Source organism: Ceratosolen solmsi, unplaced genomic scaffold (genome assembly GCF_000503995.2).
Source record: "Ceratosolen solmsi marchali unplaced genomic scaffold, CerSol_1.0 scaffold7, whole genome shotgun sequence".
In the NCBI taxonomy this organism is placed as follows: Eukaryota; Metazoa; Arthropoda; class Insecta; order Hymenoptera; family Agaonidae; genus Ceratosolen; species Ceratosolen solmsi.
Genome location: NW_011948413.1, coordinates 17,516,899 through 17,533,259, shown reverse-complemented (window position 1 = coordinate 17,533,259; position 16,361 = coordinate 17,516,899). Strand labels below are relative to the sequence as shown.

Below are 16,361 nucleotides of genomic sequence, written 5' to 3'. Positions count from 1 at the left end.
GAAATTTAAAAAAAAAAAAAAAAAAAAAAAAAAAAAAATCGATTAGTAATAATGACTCGCCGATTAATATTTCACTCTCTCTCGAGAAAAATGAGTACCACGTGGAATGGAGCAGAAGTACCGTGCAAGAAGAATGCACAGGTACATAAGTGAAGGAGGTAGAGAGAGAGGCGAATCTCATTTTGCGATCAGGATTTTGGCGAGTAGGGAGGGGGGATGGCACAGACTCGCGGAGACGGAACCCATTTGAGGCCTTTGGGAAAGGTGCTTTTCGAGCCGACGAAAGTACGAAGAGCTTCGTGAAATACTTTGGATGCACGTCGAATTCATGCCAAACTAAATCCGAAGTCTCGTTCGCTTTATCAGCGAAGTGAATGGAAAAAAGGTTACCTCAACTTACGATACTTTTTCAGTCGTTTTTCATATATTATTACCGCGCTATAGCATATTTCGCACACGACGTGTTTTTTTGTTTTGTTTTGTTTTGTTTGTATGTTTTTATTTTCGAGTCAGTCATCTTCGGTTGTTTAAGCTTGGAATGTTAATTTAAAATTTTTTTAAATGCAACGTTTTTATTATAACAGAGTTATTTTTGATAAATAAATGGAGTTAATATTGGATTTTTCATTTTTAAATAACTTGATTTTTTTTTTTTTATTTAGTTAATTTGTTCTTATAGGCAAATTGAGATGCGATATAAGATTGGGAGGATATTACATTTATCGTTTTATACGCTTTCGAGAAAAGTCTACTTTTAATAAAAATCATATTTAGCCATTGGATGAAAGGCGTTGAATGCACAATTTCTTAGATGCAATGATTTTCAATGTTTATTTTCGTAGTTTGTTTTACATGTTAATTATTATTTATTGTTTGTAAACTTGTGAGAAGTATTAGCACGGTTTTAGAAAGGTGTGGCATGTGGAATGCTGAGCTCCTTAATTGCAAAAGGATTCAAAGTCGAATTACGACAGTATTAGATGGAGATATCGACGTGTTACTTTGCAGAACGTGAATCAACTTGCTTTCCGCCTTCCGCTTATCTGATGTTATGCCAAGTTTTTAATTAATTATTTCAATTACATATAAAATAAAACTTATCTTTTTTTCTGTCTATTTTACGATCAATATAATTCGATGTTTAAATCAGAAGAATGTTTCAATCAAATCTTAAACTGTAGATAAAGAGTAGGTAATAATACACTGTACACGTACAAGATGAAATTATTTAGATACAATTTGCTTCATTCATCGTCAATTTTTTCATCAATTCTAAAAATAACTTTTATATCTAGCTTGAAATATTCAAGCTCTTTTATTAATCTCATGTTATTTCATTATCCACATATTATATATTTAATATGATCTATTAGGCATTTTGCTGCTCAAAACTAATAGATGAAATATAATATTAAACATTTTATGCTTTAAGACATTCAACTTAACGTTTTACAAACGCTTTATGTAACAACTTTAGTTGATGAATCGATAAACAAAGCAGATACCACGATAAACCATGTGTGTGCGGGTGAGTGTGTGTGTGTGTGTGTGTGTGTGTGTGTCGCTTTGGATTTTGTGCGACTATTGACGACTTTTACCGAGTCTCTTAAACCATCGCTTCGAAAAATAATCAAACATGGAACATCGCATCTGTGAAATATCTGTATATTTGTTTATGCATTACTCGAACTCATACGTAAGACTATAGAAGGAAAGATAATGTATGTTGATGTCATGCATTTTTCGGCTAACATGTAATAAAATGTACGCAAATGACAATCTAATTAGAAGAAATTGATCGAAGAACACATTTGCATGTCGTGCTGCGTAAATAATTTCGATAGAAAAATATTTTTTTTAATTTAGCGAAAAATAAAAGAGATTTCTTAATATTCAAAAGTTTCAATTTATTTCGCATCATGATACATATTATTTAAAAATAAATCTATATATTACATATATATATATATATATATATATCTATATATATATATATATATATATATATTTATTTATTTATTTATTTGTAGATACGCGAAATGAGTAATTTATCAATTGAATTTCGAATTTGTAAAGCATGTTTTTCAAATTAATTTTCAAATTAAAACATTCTTTTACTCTAAATCTCAACAATTATTGTGAACAAATCAATATTTTATTATAAAATGTAATATCGATTTTTAGAAAGTATTTTTTTGGTGTAAGAGTAATGAAATTTTTATTAACCTGATAAAATATAAAGAACACGATCCATATTTTTCTTCGACGTATTTTATGTATAAATTATAGTTTATATACCTGATTGCAAACGAATATAATGATTAAGTCTCGATTCCTCTTCAACAAGTACCGTAGAAAATTACAAATTAATGAAAAAATACCTGATATATTACATATTATTTTGAATTAAATAAGTTTATAAAAGCTATTACAATTTGCTATTAAACTGTATAATGCTAATTGAATTCCAGTACAAATAAAAACTATAATATCGATGTTTTCACATGACTGATATTTTATAACAAAATGATTTTACTAATAAGATTAATCAATAAGGTCCTCTAAACATATTTTATTAAAAACTCAAGATAAAAGGCCGATAAGTAAACATTTAAACATTGTTTACATTAAGACACTCGAAGCAATATATTTTTAGTTACTTACGTACTCGATAGTAGCAAAATTTTCTTTATTATTTCTCTTACTAATATCTTTATTTGATATAATATTAATATAAATACAATATTTTAAACATTTCTATGTTAAATCGTCCAACTGGTAAAAATGAAATAAAAAATATTTTCATACATGATTACAATTAATTTGCTTACTAAAATGTTATTTAATTAATAAAACGTATTTTATTTTTTATTACAAAAGAAAAGAGTCGATACATTTCATAAGAAGAAAAAATAGCTATAATTCGTATCGAACAGCTGTAATGTAAAATTAGCTAATCGATAAAAGTAATATAGTAATAAATTAATTAATCACAAAGACCTACATCACCTGATTCAAACAAGATTTACACTCAATTGTAATGATACATACACTGCATATCACTACTGACGCAATGCAATATACACTACATTATGCAAAAATGTACTGTCCTAAAGGCATTGAGAACAGCCCGTAAATGCGTATACAATGGCAGTTAACAATGGTCAGCAACAAAATCGCGTTGTCCTCTATCGTTGTTTAGTAGAGATGAATTTTTTCATTTACTTTGATCAAAGTATTCTCAATTTTTTTGTTGTTTTTTTTTCCCACGCATAGGTGAACGGCCGACTGATGTGTACCCACAAAACAATAAAAGTTTCGTAAACGATAGGTTCCGGAAAAACTTTAAAATACAAAATTCTCATCGAGTTTATAAACTTATCAGTAATAACAACATCTGAATTTTAAATGAAAATCAGCGCCAATTTGCTGTAAATTTAATTGGAAATTCGACTTTTTAAGAAATTAAAAAAATTAGACTCCTGATGAGATAAATATAAATATTTTGTATTATAGTAGATAAAATTTATATTTAAGTATTCTAAAGTAACTGTGTATTAATGAGAATTAATAATTACATGCCAATTAAAAGTGTTTTAAGTTAATTATATTTTAATCAACTGAAAGCCTTGCTGACGTATTAATAAATTCACAATAATACTTTTGCATTGAATATTTCTCTAGAAACATCTAGCGATTTAATCGACATTTCAGTAATTTGTATTTATTGCCACAATGCATAATGTTACGCTAAAAAAATCCCTCTTTCCATCCGCGTAAATTTTACGTACCCGTACTCTTTACCTTTCGTATCATTCTATGCGTGAAACTCGCACAAGGTAAGAGAAGTCTTACCACGTGCACCTTAGACTTGCGCAAAACCATTGGAGTTTAGTTAACTATTGATTGAGCGCGGCTACTATATTACGATGCGTTTAAATTTCTATCCCTTAAGTAAGACGCGAAGGAAAGGAAGAAAAGGAAAGCACGACGTCGCATGGGTGTGCAATCGATGACCCCACAGGAAGGTGAAGGGCGGTAACCGGAGTTCGCCTATGCCGCAGAGGGCAACCGCGTAAAAGACCGGAAAATGGAAATATTGAACGACTGATAAATGCTTTGTGATGATAAGTTTTCTTTTTGTATTACTAATGATTCTCGGGCATTCTCCAGACCCAAATCCATTTTTCAATACAACGATAATAAGTATTTTAATTCATAGATAACTGCATGCAAGTGTAATTTATAAATATTATGTTATTTGATATTATCATGTCAATGTAATGCATTTTAATGGCAATATTAACGGTAAAAAAAGATAAATACAATACGTAACTTTTGTGCATATAAGTCGTCATCGTAACTGTATTTAAAGTCACAAAGTCTTTTCCAGTAAAAGTTAACAATTTAAAATGTCTTTTAGGAGGATGTATTAAATGAAATAGAATGAATGCCTACTTCCTATATTGAATATAAAGAAAGTATAATTTATTTTTCTAATTAAAATATCGTTTAACAAATTATGTTTTTTTTTTCTTTTTATTATACTTACGAAATTTAAAGTTTTAATGTTTTTTGTTGTTGTTGTTGTTGTTGTTGTTGTTGTGTCTATTAACCAAAGTTGAATGTCTTATTTAAAATAATCATCTTGATTTATTGATCTTTTTAAGAAATTTATGCAATATTCTCGTAATACGGCCGAAAGCGTAAGACATTTAATGATGCAACTAGAAAAATATTATTATTGAATAAAAAGAGAAAGAAATTCTGAAGTTATTTAATACCGCGAAACTCTAATATTTAAATATACGATTGACTCAAATACATTACAACAATCATTTTTCTCAAGGACTCTTTCAAAACTGCTGCATGTATTGGTTGTTAATAAAACGCCACGAAGAAAATTTCGCACTCAGCATTTATTCATGGGTAATTTTTCTTATACATACGCACAACCGCATTTGACTTTTATGAGTGCGCACTCTGTAATTATTTAATGCACGACAACAACAAAAAAGGTACGTAAGTTACGAGAAAACACGACGATGCTTTCTATATTTTCTTTTATTTTATCGTAATCATATGAGAAAAATCCGCTGTCAGAGTCCGAGCTAGAAATAACAATATGTTTCCCATTGTCGTGAGCCAATCATTTCATACTTATATCTGCTTCAAAAATATTCTGTAATATAACTAATTAAAATTTGTTAAATAACATTTTATAATTCACATATTGGCAATTATACATTTTTAAGATATTTTTAACTATCATTTTATTGAGAAAAATTATCATATTATTTTAGAATTATAATTGAATTAAAGTCGAATAAAAATTTCGGCAATCGATTGAAGAATATTTGCCATAGAATAAAAATAACCAAATTCACAAAAATTTTCTATATAAACTCATACTCTAATATAAATTAATAACCGTTGAATTTTATGCTAAGACTTAATTTATTTTTTATTGTCAGTAAAGCATAATTTCTTTAATTTTATTACTGTAATTAAACTAGACCTTAATGCAACGATTAAAATTATAACGGCACGCTCTTGGATGATGCTCAATATATATGTATATATTCTTTACTTACCAACATAATAACAAAAGTTCTTCAGTTTGGTTTCATAATAGTAAATAATCCATTTTTCATATCAGTAAAAGTAAATTAATATTTAGGTTAACTAACTTAAAATAAATTGTTCAAAGCGTATCACTACGAGATTATCGTACATTTATTCTTCAATCATTGCAAAATCATTTCCATTTCAATAAATTAACCTCGGTCAAGAAATTCACTAATTAATTCTCTACTCTATTTGTCAAGCAATCTTTTACACTATGGAAAAAGGACACGCGCAGCCAAGCGCAATGGTTTTGTAGCTGTGCTTAAAAATTTAAATAACCAGCTATAAAATTAACACTTACTACGTCGAAGGCATTGGCTGTGAATAAGAATGCCGGCTTGTAGTTCACTTTCGTATGACTCGAATGAAGCATCAAATAGATCGCGTGTGAACCAGTGACTCGTGGAAGGGAATAAAAAAGAAATGAAAAGAAAAATAAGAGTAAGATGGTGTTCGATCGATATACGATCAATTTTACAATAAAGTGATATTAATGCGTCCGTCTCAAGCTGACCAGCCAAGAAACCACTTTATAAGCTCTAGCTTACTGAACTTACAGTACCTACTGTACACCAAAATCTTAAACGGAAACGCTACAAAAAAGTAATAACATTTTTTCCGACAACCAACAACAAGGTGGGCCGTGTGATTATAAAAAAAAAAAGAAAAAAGATCTTTCAGTAAATTGAAAGAAAATATGTGTTTTAATTATTACTTATATTCCTTTATTTTGTTTATAATTATATATACACACAATAATTAATAGAAACTTTACTTACTATGTGTAATGCGATTATTATTATACAGATTAGTAGAATATTTATAAATAATTTCTTCTTATTTAGGTATTAAAAATTGTTAAAAAATTTTTAATAAAATATTCTATATATTAGCGTTTGATTAATTCATTTATTCATAATAATATGTTAAATAAAGCATACATTGAATGAAAAATTCTGGTAAAATAATAATAGCAAAGCATTAAATAGCTTTAATGTATAAGGATATTTAACATATCATTTGACTATAATTTCTTATTCATTATCCGAAATATCTGGCCATAATTATCTTGTCGCTAATTCCTAAAGTTTTATCAAATTTTACGTACGCATTTCTGACTTTTTAATGTAAAACTATGACGAAGATAACTTATTGTTTGTCTCTTTTTATCATATTTAAAGTAGTTATATCTTAATTAATCGTGAACATTTATAACAATTAATTTTGTATAATAAAAGAGATTACTATAAATGTTCAAATATCAATAAAAATTATAGTATCTGTATAGACTTTTAATTCACTGGTTTTTTCTCATATTCTACATTAATATTTGTACTTTCAATCCTGAGAAAAAAAAAACAAAAAAAAAAAAACATGCTCTTTGTTCATATAATTTTGCGATTATATTATTATATTATTAGCAATAATGGTAAGATAGGTAAAACAATAACTTCAACTCACTTACGAACTCTTCGTTTAAAATATTATTAGTTAGCTTATTTTAATTACGAAATATCCATCTTCATTACCAAACGAAATGATATAATCATATTAGTAAGAAATAGAGAGGCCCCAGCATTAGCGGTACAGTTAATCAGAAGAAGTCTATGTACTATAAGAATGTAACAGAAAAGTCGAGCAGGAAGATATTCGAAATACTAAGGACAGTAAGATAGTAGTTTTTATCAGAAAAAAGTCTGTACATGCATGTACGTACGCGCGCGCGCGCGCGCGCGTGTGTGTGTGTGTGTGGGTGGGTGGGTGGGTGTATGTGCGCCCCGTGAAATTTTCAAATAGAAACGGTTGTTGTTCACAAGAAGTCTCAAAACAGGATTGAAAGAAAAGAGAGTTCCGCTCGAAAACGACTCGTGCACCTTAAAACCGTAAAACTGAAAGCAGTCGTGACCGAAGCATTATATATGCACCCGCACCCACACAGCCTCAGGCACACCGTTGCACATGCCGAGATGTGCCTGTCCCAATTCCCAAGTAGCAGCGCTCGGTTCTCTTTTCTCCATTTCAATCTTACTCACAAAAACGAAAATCCACGCCTCTGCCTCCTGCTGCCAACGGACCGTTCGACACCCGCGCAAGCTGCAACGAAAAAAATTAAACATATTGGAAAAATGTGTCTGCATCATCGCGATCGCCATCGTGATCGATCACAATATGCACCGGCCGACTCCAGATGCTCCTCCAACTGTTTATAAACAGCACGCGGCCTACATCTTACTGAGCAAGTGCCTGTTTTTTTTTCCTAGGCAAACGCTCCTGTGACGAGAGACAATCGGTAATCTTAGATTAAGATAAGTCGTCAGTATTTTTTTAATTCTCGCCTACTATTAAACGAGCGTTCGATTCATCGTCGTTTCACAGGATGATTATGATTAGGCGCGGATGATCTCTTCGATCATAGCTAAAGTCATTTGTTGTTGGTCCCAGGCTCGCTAGAGTCAAAAATCCGTTATCAATTATGTCTACGATAAACAATCGTCCTTTTCAAATGGGCGCATACACTAGCTTTACAAATAACTTAAAAATATCATAAACTAATCAATTATTTACGGAGTATTCAACTACAATAGCGTATCTTTTAATCTACCTGGATATACGTTTAGGTTCACTATACAGTTAAATACAAAACTTTCGACGTATTTAGTACACGATTTATTACGAGATTTTTAAGTCCTCTAAAATGATCGTACCTCTAACACTTGCACCTTGAATATCTCCATTTTTACTTCAAGGATAACGATTAAGCGGATATCGGACATTAAAGATTATAACGTTATCCCGTTAATTTGGGCTATAAATGGCAATTATTAAAAATCGAGAGATTATGAGCCGCGTATAAAATTGAAGCAATTATGTATAGAACATATATTGCCGGCGAAGTCCCGAGAACGCTCCATCAGACGGCAGCAACGTCTGGATGCTGCACAGTCTCTTGCGATCAATATTCCCACTCGAAAATACTCTACTGACTTATATTCTAGTGACTGTCGTCCATTTTATTATTCTCTATTATCCGCGTAAGTTAGAGAGAGCGGTAGAAATTGCATACGTAGCGAAAATTATGATAATAGAATTATTACTACCTGGAGAGAACGTTATTTTGAGCGATTAAGTTAATTTCATGGATTACAGGTAATCTATATTGGCGAGAGATGTGTGCTGAATTGTCATGTAAAAAAATGCGTCTACCTAATAATATATAATTGTTTGAATATTGGAATGATAAAAATAATAAAATCTTAAGACGTCTATCATTTTATCTACATTTATATTTGAACGATTTTAATGATATTATAAGCTAATGGAATAATATTTGTTATTCTCCAACAATATGTTACTTTAAATATATTTCACAATACTGCTTATTAAAATTATTCAAACGTTTATTAAGATGTTTTATAAATTTAACACACACACAAATATATATATATATATATATATATATATATATCATTTAAATATATATAAATTTGTTTTGAAAATCTTGAGCTTTACATTCAAACAAAATAGTCGAACCGTTGATCATATTATTCTTAATGAATCGGTATCTTATAAAAGTGCCTAAATCAGATTGTGATAAATAAAATATTTTATAAAAATCTAAGTACTCAACATATGGCTAACAATATACTGTACTCTTTATACACGCCATTTGACAAAGAAAAAACAAAGCCAACAAACGACATTATGAAGCTCTTTTTTTTTATAACTAATATACGCACTCGATCAATGTATATTCAGCCTTAAAATATCAAGTTACAATGTGTAATGTATAAAACCGAGCCAACAGAATAATATATAAGCAATAAGCACTTGCATATTCTATAAGTCGCTAATTCCCGTGAGATACTACACCCGCATTACCCAAGATCAATACACGCGTGGTATTATAAATCCTGTAATAATTATCTTTCCCGAGCGTTCGGTGTTTTTGTAAATCAACTGCTTACAATGAAACCCATCGTCGTAATATGTTTACACGAATTAACGTATCGATATTTATATATGCCAATATACATACATTATCGTTTCGGAGTAACGATAATATAGTATTGACGGTACTATATTATTCATTTACAGAATCGAAAGTTTCGCAAAATGTATTTTAATCTTTGAAAGTTTTTTTTTTTTTTGCATAGTTAGTTCCCTTCGTTACATACGCGTTGACAAGGAGCTGATAAATATTAAAAGCCCCAAGCATCGACCGGGCACTAAGCACTGTTATTGCGCTATGAATCTTTCACAAGAGCCTAACATAATGCATTCGTAATACAAAACATTCGTAAAGACGAGCGCGACAACTTTAAAATGCTCGGCCTCACTCTCATACGCTGCAGCTCATAAAAAGTCCCGCTTGATTCGATCGACTGCGATACAATGTCACGCATTCGAGATGCTGTCCCCAAGCGTTTTCCCAAGATCAATAATGCTCTCTCTCTCTCTCTCTCTTTCTCTCTCTCTCTCTCTCGATAATGAAATCGGGCGCGAAACGTCAAAACCGGCAAAGGAGCTGCTTTTTACCAGGCGACAACCGAGCACGAAATGCATAATGTCCCGTCGCGTGTGTAAGTAAGGACAGGCATTTCTTCTCCCTCGTTCGCGCGAAGCGTAGATAAAGAGAGAAGCAAGAGAGAAATAATGTCGAGGGCGGCCTCCTCGGAACTCGGCTCTATCTCTCATTCTCTCATTCTCTCATTCTCTCTCGTCTCATTCTCTCTCTCGTCTCTTTCTTTCTCTCTCTCTCTCTCTCTCGTCTCTTTCGTGCAAGACGAGGGCAAGAATGTAAAAGAGAGTCGAGAGGGAAAAAACGTGGCGGGTATACCTTTTCTTATGCAGCCAAGACTCTCGGGCGGTTCGCGCGTGGAATCCAGGGGAGTCATCATAAAAACGGACGACTCGTGAGATAACCACGTACGGCACTACTAAGGTCGCGCACAGCCACCACCCCTCAACATGTCACAATCCTCGCACACGCGACTCCGATTCAACTCCTCCTCCGCGTAACTTATCCTCCACTCCCTTAAGCGACCCTCGATCCTCGACCGACCGCTCCTCTTTCTCGCTTCCCCTCGCTTCTTATGGCACAACTTCTTATGACACTCCTGACTTCTCACCCACCCCCTTTTTCCCTTCACTATTTTATACACTCGACCGACTGCACGCACCCCAAAACACGCGTCAAGAGTTGATGTGTGCGGCTCGTTGCTCCTTCTTTGCCTCTTCAACGCGGCGGAATTCGCAGGAGCCGAGCTGAGGCTGATAGCCCGAGCGATCGCAAGGCAAAACAGTCGCTCCGCACCACCTGTCATATGAGTATATAGCCAGCGAAGAGAGAGAAGGAACTACGCGAGCGTGCTCTGACGTCAGCCCCGCCGCTCGCTCGCTCGCCCGCGATTCGCAAGCTGCTGCGCGACTCACGGCTAGATTATACGACGGTGTGTGTGAGCGTGTGCGCGCGTGTGTGAGAGAGAGAAAGAGAGAGCGCGCGCGCGCTAATGAGCGAGCGAGAGACGCAGAGGACGAGGAGCGAGCCTCCCACTCCGTACACGCACGAGAATGTCGGCTGAGTGGGAGTGGAGCTGGACAACGATTAACGATTAACGGCCAACTTCAGAATGCACGGCTGCTTGGCTATCCAGATTTGAATTTGAAATCGCTTTCTTTTCTTTTTCTTCTTTTTTTTTCATTTGATTTCGACTATAAAACCCTCTCTATTCGACTCTATGCTCCTTTTGGCGAGCGCGCGCGCCTGTGTGTGCGTTTGTGGGTCCGTGCAAAGTGAAAAACCAAAAAATGGTGTTAGGCGTAGACATTACGCGATACGTATAAAAAGGTTTAGTGAATTAATTTACCGTGGACTCGACACTTTTTGGATTACTCATCCATTCTGCTTAGTATGTTCCTAATTAATCGTCCTAATTAATATTAAAATGTCAATTGAAAATTGGCTTTATCACATCTGGTTTCCAAATTTATATATACAAAAGAATCAATTTTCAGGTTATTAAGCATATTTCATGAAGAAGTATAGTTACAATTTAGGCTCATTAATCATTGATTAGGAGTTGAATCATTTAAAAGCGTAATGAATTCTAAAACATTAAACAATATATTTTTCACGATATATTATTATAATCATAAACGCAATGTTACAATCATTTTTTATAAAATTAGCTCAATCAATATACAAATTATATTTTATTTATGAAAAACTCATGCATATCCTAGTAATTAAGAAACTGCGGGATTTTTTTCTATCGAAAGAACTTTCGAGTGTACACATTATACATATTTAATTTCGTTCGGTTAAAATAATTATTCAAAATATCTTAAAAGTTATATATATATATATATATATATATATATATATATATATGCATGTACGCGCGCGCGCGATGATCGTTTATATTTATTTAAACGTCAATGGTATAATTTTTTCAACTCATAACAAGTTTAGTATTTATAGAGTCTGAATAAATAATTATTAAACCAAATGACTAAAGATCCTTATATGTATTATGATGGGAAAGGTAACATAGAATATCAAGTGCTGCCACCTTCTTATATTTAATTAAAATAATTTACATTTATTTTGGCGCTTTAGTTGGTGCGGCATTGAAAAGATTGTCTGGTTATAAAAGCAAATAATTTAGAAAAGGAGACTTAGTCGAGGCGTTATTTTTTATTTATTTGAAATGAAAATATGTAAAATTGCAATGGTCTTATTTTCATAAATGTGTATGTTTTAACTTATTTATTTTTACGTAAGTGAATAAATAAATATTTATTTTATGTACTATACTTAATTGAAATACAGGACGCCCTTGTTTCTAATAATTTTTTTAATATAAAGTAGAATAATGAAAATTGTAATTAAACAATTATTTATATAACCAATTTTTAATTGCCCATAGATAAATCAATTGATGATTGAGAAGTATGTCTGAGTTAAAATTTTCATTGGAAGAGGAATTGTCATCGCCAGATTTATTCTCAGATGCTGATATTGGGACAAATATTTCTATCGCTGGAACGTCGGATGAAAGTATGCTATATTATTAAATAATTGGAAAATTTCTTGTTGAATTGCATTGATTTAAAGGATATATGAATGATCGTTATGGCTTTAGCAAATTCGACATCGGGTGGATTTATTGAACCAGACCTTAATACCGATGATCCTCAATGGAAAGGAGTTAGTATGGAAGAAATTTACAAGGATCATGGACCATTTGAATGGCCTCATCTTCCTCCTATACACCCGTCACCTACTCATACAATTTTATTCGAAGTATGAAATATCGTTAAAAGAGCTTATTTTAAATATAAGAATTTTATTTATTATTCTTGAAATAGAAAAGAAATTATTATGCATTGATATAGAAATAATTTAATTTTACAGTTACCTCTTCCAAATCGTGGTCCGCCAAAACCTCATCCAATACAAGCATCGGATAAGTGGAGTCAAAATTTTGTACGGATGCCCCATTCTGTTCATAGCCTATACCCAATAGATCCAGTATGTAATTAAAATATTAGGTTCAAAATGTATGCCAAAAAAAAATTATCTAAATACGTTTAATATAATATTATCCGTACAGGAAAATGAAAATTCTGGTGGATTTAGACGTAGATGGGAGGTTATACAAGAAGCATTATTACAAAATTTTTTATCAAGCCATCAACTCGAAGCTGCAATTTTGTCTTATAATCACAAGTATGCTGAAAAGTGGGATTTTGCTGCACTTCACAATTTATTAAATGAAGTACGAATTATTTTATTTTATTTTATTTGTTAAAAATTGATGTTTACTAATATTAAATATTATTTAGTACATTGATGAAGCAGAAATGAAACTCTGTTTAAGTTCTTTGATACCAAAAGTAGTTCAACTTGCTCTTCAACTTCCTGCTCTAATTACTGGTCCAATTCCACTATTAAAACGTCAATCAAATAAGTCCATTAGTCTGAGTCAACTCCAAGTTGCTTCTTTACTTGCAAATGCATTTTTTTGTACTTTTCCACGTCGTAACTCTACAAATCCACAATCTGAATTTGGATTATTTCCCAATATAAATTTCAATAGGTAATTCGTCATTATTATGTTTTTATTTTCACAAGTAATTTTCTTATAATAATTTTACTTGAAAACTTAAAAAAAAAAAAAAATACTTAATATTATATATATATGTATATATATGTATTTCAAATACGTTATTTAATAGCTGATTATTCATTTTGAAGATATGTAATCTAATAATTTATTAAACTAAAATAACAAATAATAATCAATTTCCAGATTATTCTCATCATTTAGACAGGAAAGACATACCAGGTGTCAATCAGTGATGGAAAAATTAAAATGTATTTTTCATTATTTTCGAAGGATTACAACAAGAGGTATCTTGAAAATTAACACATATACATACAAATACATGTATTGATTACATTAATGTATTATCATGTTTTTTTTTCACCACGCAGCACCTGAAGGTACAATAACAATACAAAGAAGATCTATTCCCAAAAAAAATTGTCCTAGATGGGATAAACAGAATTTGAAATTACCTCCATTACATATTACTAGTAAAGGCACGATTGAATCCCAAGGAGCTGGTCTCTTACAAGTTAACTTTGCTAATAAGTTAGAATTTTTCATAATTAAATAATGTTATTTTTATAGCTTTTAAATTTTTATTGGAAATTTTCGTTTTAATCATTTATTCGTAAATAAAAAATTTGTTAGAATTTATAAATACAACAATTGTATTGGAAGTATTCTTTAATATAAAATATAATTAAATTAGAACATTAACTTTATAAATTTCATAATCTTACGTATAAATTAAAAATATATAAACGTAATTAAAGCTCGTGTAAACTTCATGAATATATATATATATGGAAATTTAAAATATAATTGTTCATTCTATTTTAAGTATGTTGCACTTATTATATCATAGTTAATTTTTTAAAAGGTATGTCGGTGGTGGTGTTTTAAACTATGGTTGTGTTCAAGAAGAAATAAGATTCGTTATTTGTCCAGAATTAATGGTAACAATGTTAGTAACTGAAGCTTTAGATGATACCGAAGCGCTTATTATTAATGGAGTTGAAAGATATAGTCAGTATGAAGGGTATAGTAACAATTTTAAATGGGTCGGAGACTTTATTGATGAAACCCCTAGAGATAGCAGTGGAAGACTTAAAACTTGCATTGTTGGAATCGACGCATTGTATTTTAAGCAACCCAATGTACAATTTAATATGGGAAATATTATTAGAGAACTTAATAAGGTATTGGATTAATTTTAATATATAGTTATATGATTACACTTATATTGTTGTAAAGTGGAATATAACTGAATGGAATTATTGTTTATATTTCAGGCTTACGTAGGATTTAGCTCAGAAGTAACGTCTAATACTTTGCCAGCAATAGCAACTGGAAATTGGGGTTGTGGTGCATTTCGTGGTAATCCTCAGCTGAAAGTTTTATTACAATTAATGGCCGCATCTGTAGCCGGTAGATCAATGGTATATTTTACATTTGGTGATACAAGTTTAAGAGATAGCATAGCAGAAATGTACTGGCATCTCGTTCGACATGACATTGACATAGGTGTGTATGAAAAATATTCTATTCCTATACTACATTAATGTAAGACGAATAATTAAAATTTTATATTAAAATTTTAATATAACTCCTATTTATGGCCCTTAGAAATACACATTTAAAAACTCTTTAAAAAACATACTTTTCCAGGACGTTTATTTGCACTGATTTCTCAATATCAAGAAACATTCACTGGGAATTGTACGGATTTTTATCGTTTTTTATATAATCGTAGTAAAATAAAGCCTTTAACATATTATTTTAATACGGATACAAATAGTCCTAAAAAGGATTTGATGTTGGACAATAGTACATTATGTATTACAAAGGCACAATTTAATTTTGACTTCAAAAAGCACGCATCTATAGCTAAATTAAAAGAGGATGAACTTGAAGAAAAGATTGAAAAATGGTTAGAAAACGTTGAAAAAAATGATTCAGATGCAGAAGACTTAAATCCCAAAGACGAAAGATTATCTAAAGAAGAAATAAAACTACCAATTACGAATGAATTACAAATATCAAATGATGAGGTTGAAACAAACAAGATCGCAGAAACTAATGAAAAATTACTATCTCCACATAAAGAGAAGCAAAGTTTTGGGGAACTATTTGAAAAGCAAGATACTGAAATTTCATCTAAGAAAAAGATTTCAGCCTTGGATGCTTTTGATAAATTATTGCTAGAAAAAACAGATCATGTATCGAAACAATCGGTTTCAATGGAAATTGATTTGAAAATCGAACAAAAGAATGAAGAATTTGAAAAAGACTTTGATTCAACATCAATAGATTCAAATGTAAAAACTATTAAGAAAGAATCACAAACAAAAATTCATGATTTTTTTAAACGAAAAGATGCATAATTTGTAAAAACAGTTCAAATTATGCATAATGTAATACTTTTAAAAAGTTGAATGAAAAAATGTACATATATTATGAAAAATAGCAGATATAGTATTATCCATTATTTAATGAAAAGTTCTCACGTGTATTATTTTATAAAGAACATCTAATAACTTTAATATTAAAGAAAAGTCCAAAGTTTATATAATTTTATCATTGTGTAATTTTTTTATAAAATTATTTTTAACAAGATAT

General features: G+C 31.0%; 2 protein-coding genes across 3 annotated transcripts in view; one reads left to right on the top strand and one right to left on the bottom strand.

Annotated features, from left to right (window-relative positions):
• The window catches only part of LOC105367587 (uncharacterized), a 76,274-nt gene extending 65,358 nt beyond the window's left edge, over positions 1–10,916 (bottom strand). Inside the window, exons 1-2 of one of the 2 annotated variants that reach the window (XM_011506351.1) lie at positions 10,466–10,916; positions 7,662–7,722 (exon numbers count right to left, since the gene is read on the bottom strand). The gene's annotated coding sequence lies outside the window, so the exon portion shown is untranslated. The remainder of the gene's footprint in view (positions 1–7,661; positions 7,723–10,465) is intronic. The other variant, XM_011506352.1, reaches the window with a different exon arrangement.
• Positions 10,917–12,568: 1,652 nt separating this feature from the next.
• Positions 12,569–16,114, top strand: LOC105367586 (poly(ADP-ribose) glycohydrolase; the record flags this gene model as incomplete). The annotated part of the gene is made up of 10 exons (XM_011506349.1): positions 12,569–12,688; positions 12,774–12,934; positions 13,046–13,162; positions 13,245–13,409; positions 13,477–13,730; positions 13,944–14,044; positions 14,129–14,288; positions 14,623–14,941; positions 15,035–15,266; positions 15,411–16,114. Coding segments are annotated over exons 1-10 (2,319 nt in total), but the record flags the coding sequence as incomplete, so codon positions are not given.
• Between the last annotated feature and the right edge of the window lie 247 nt (positions 16,115–16,361).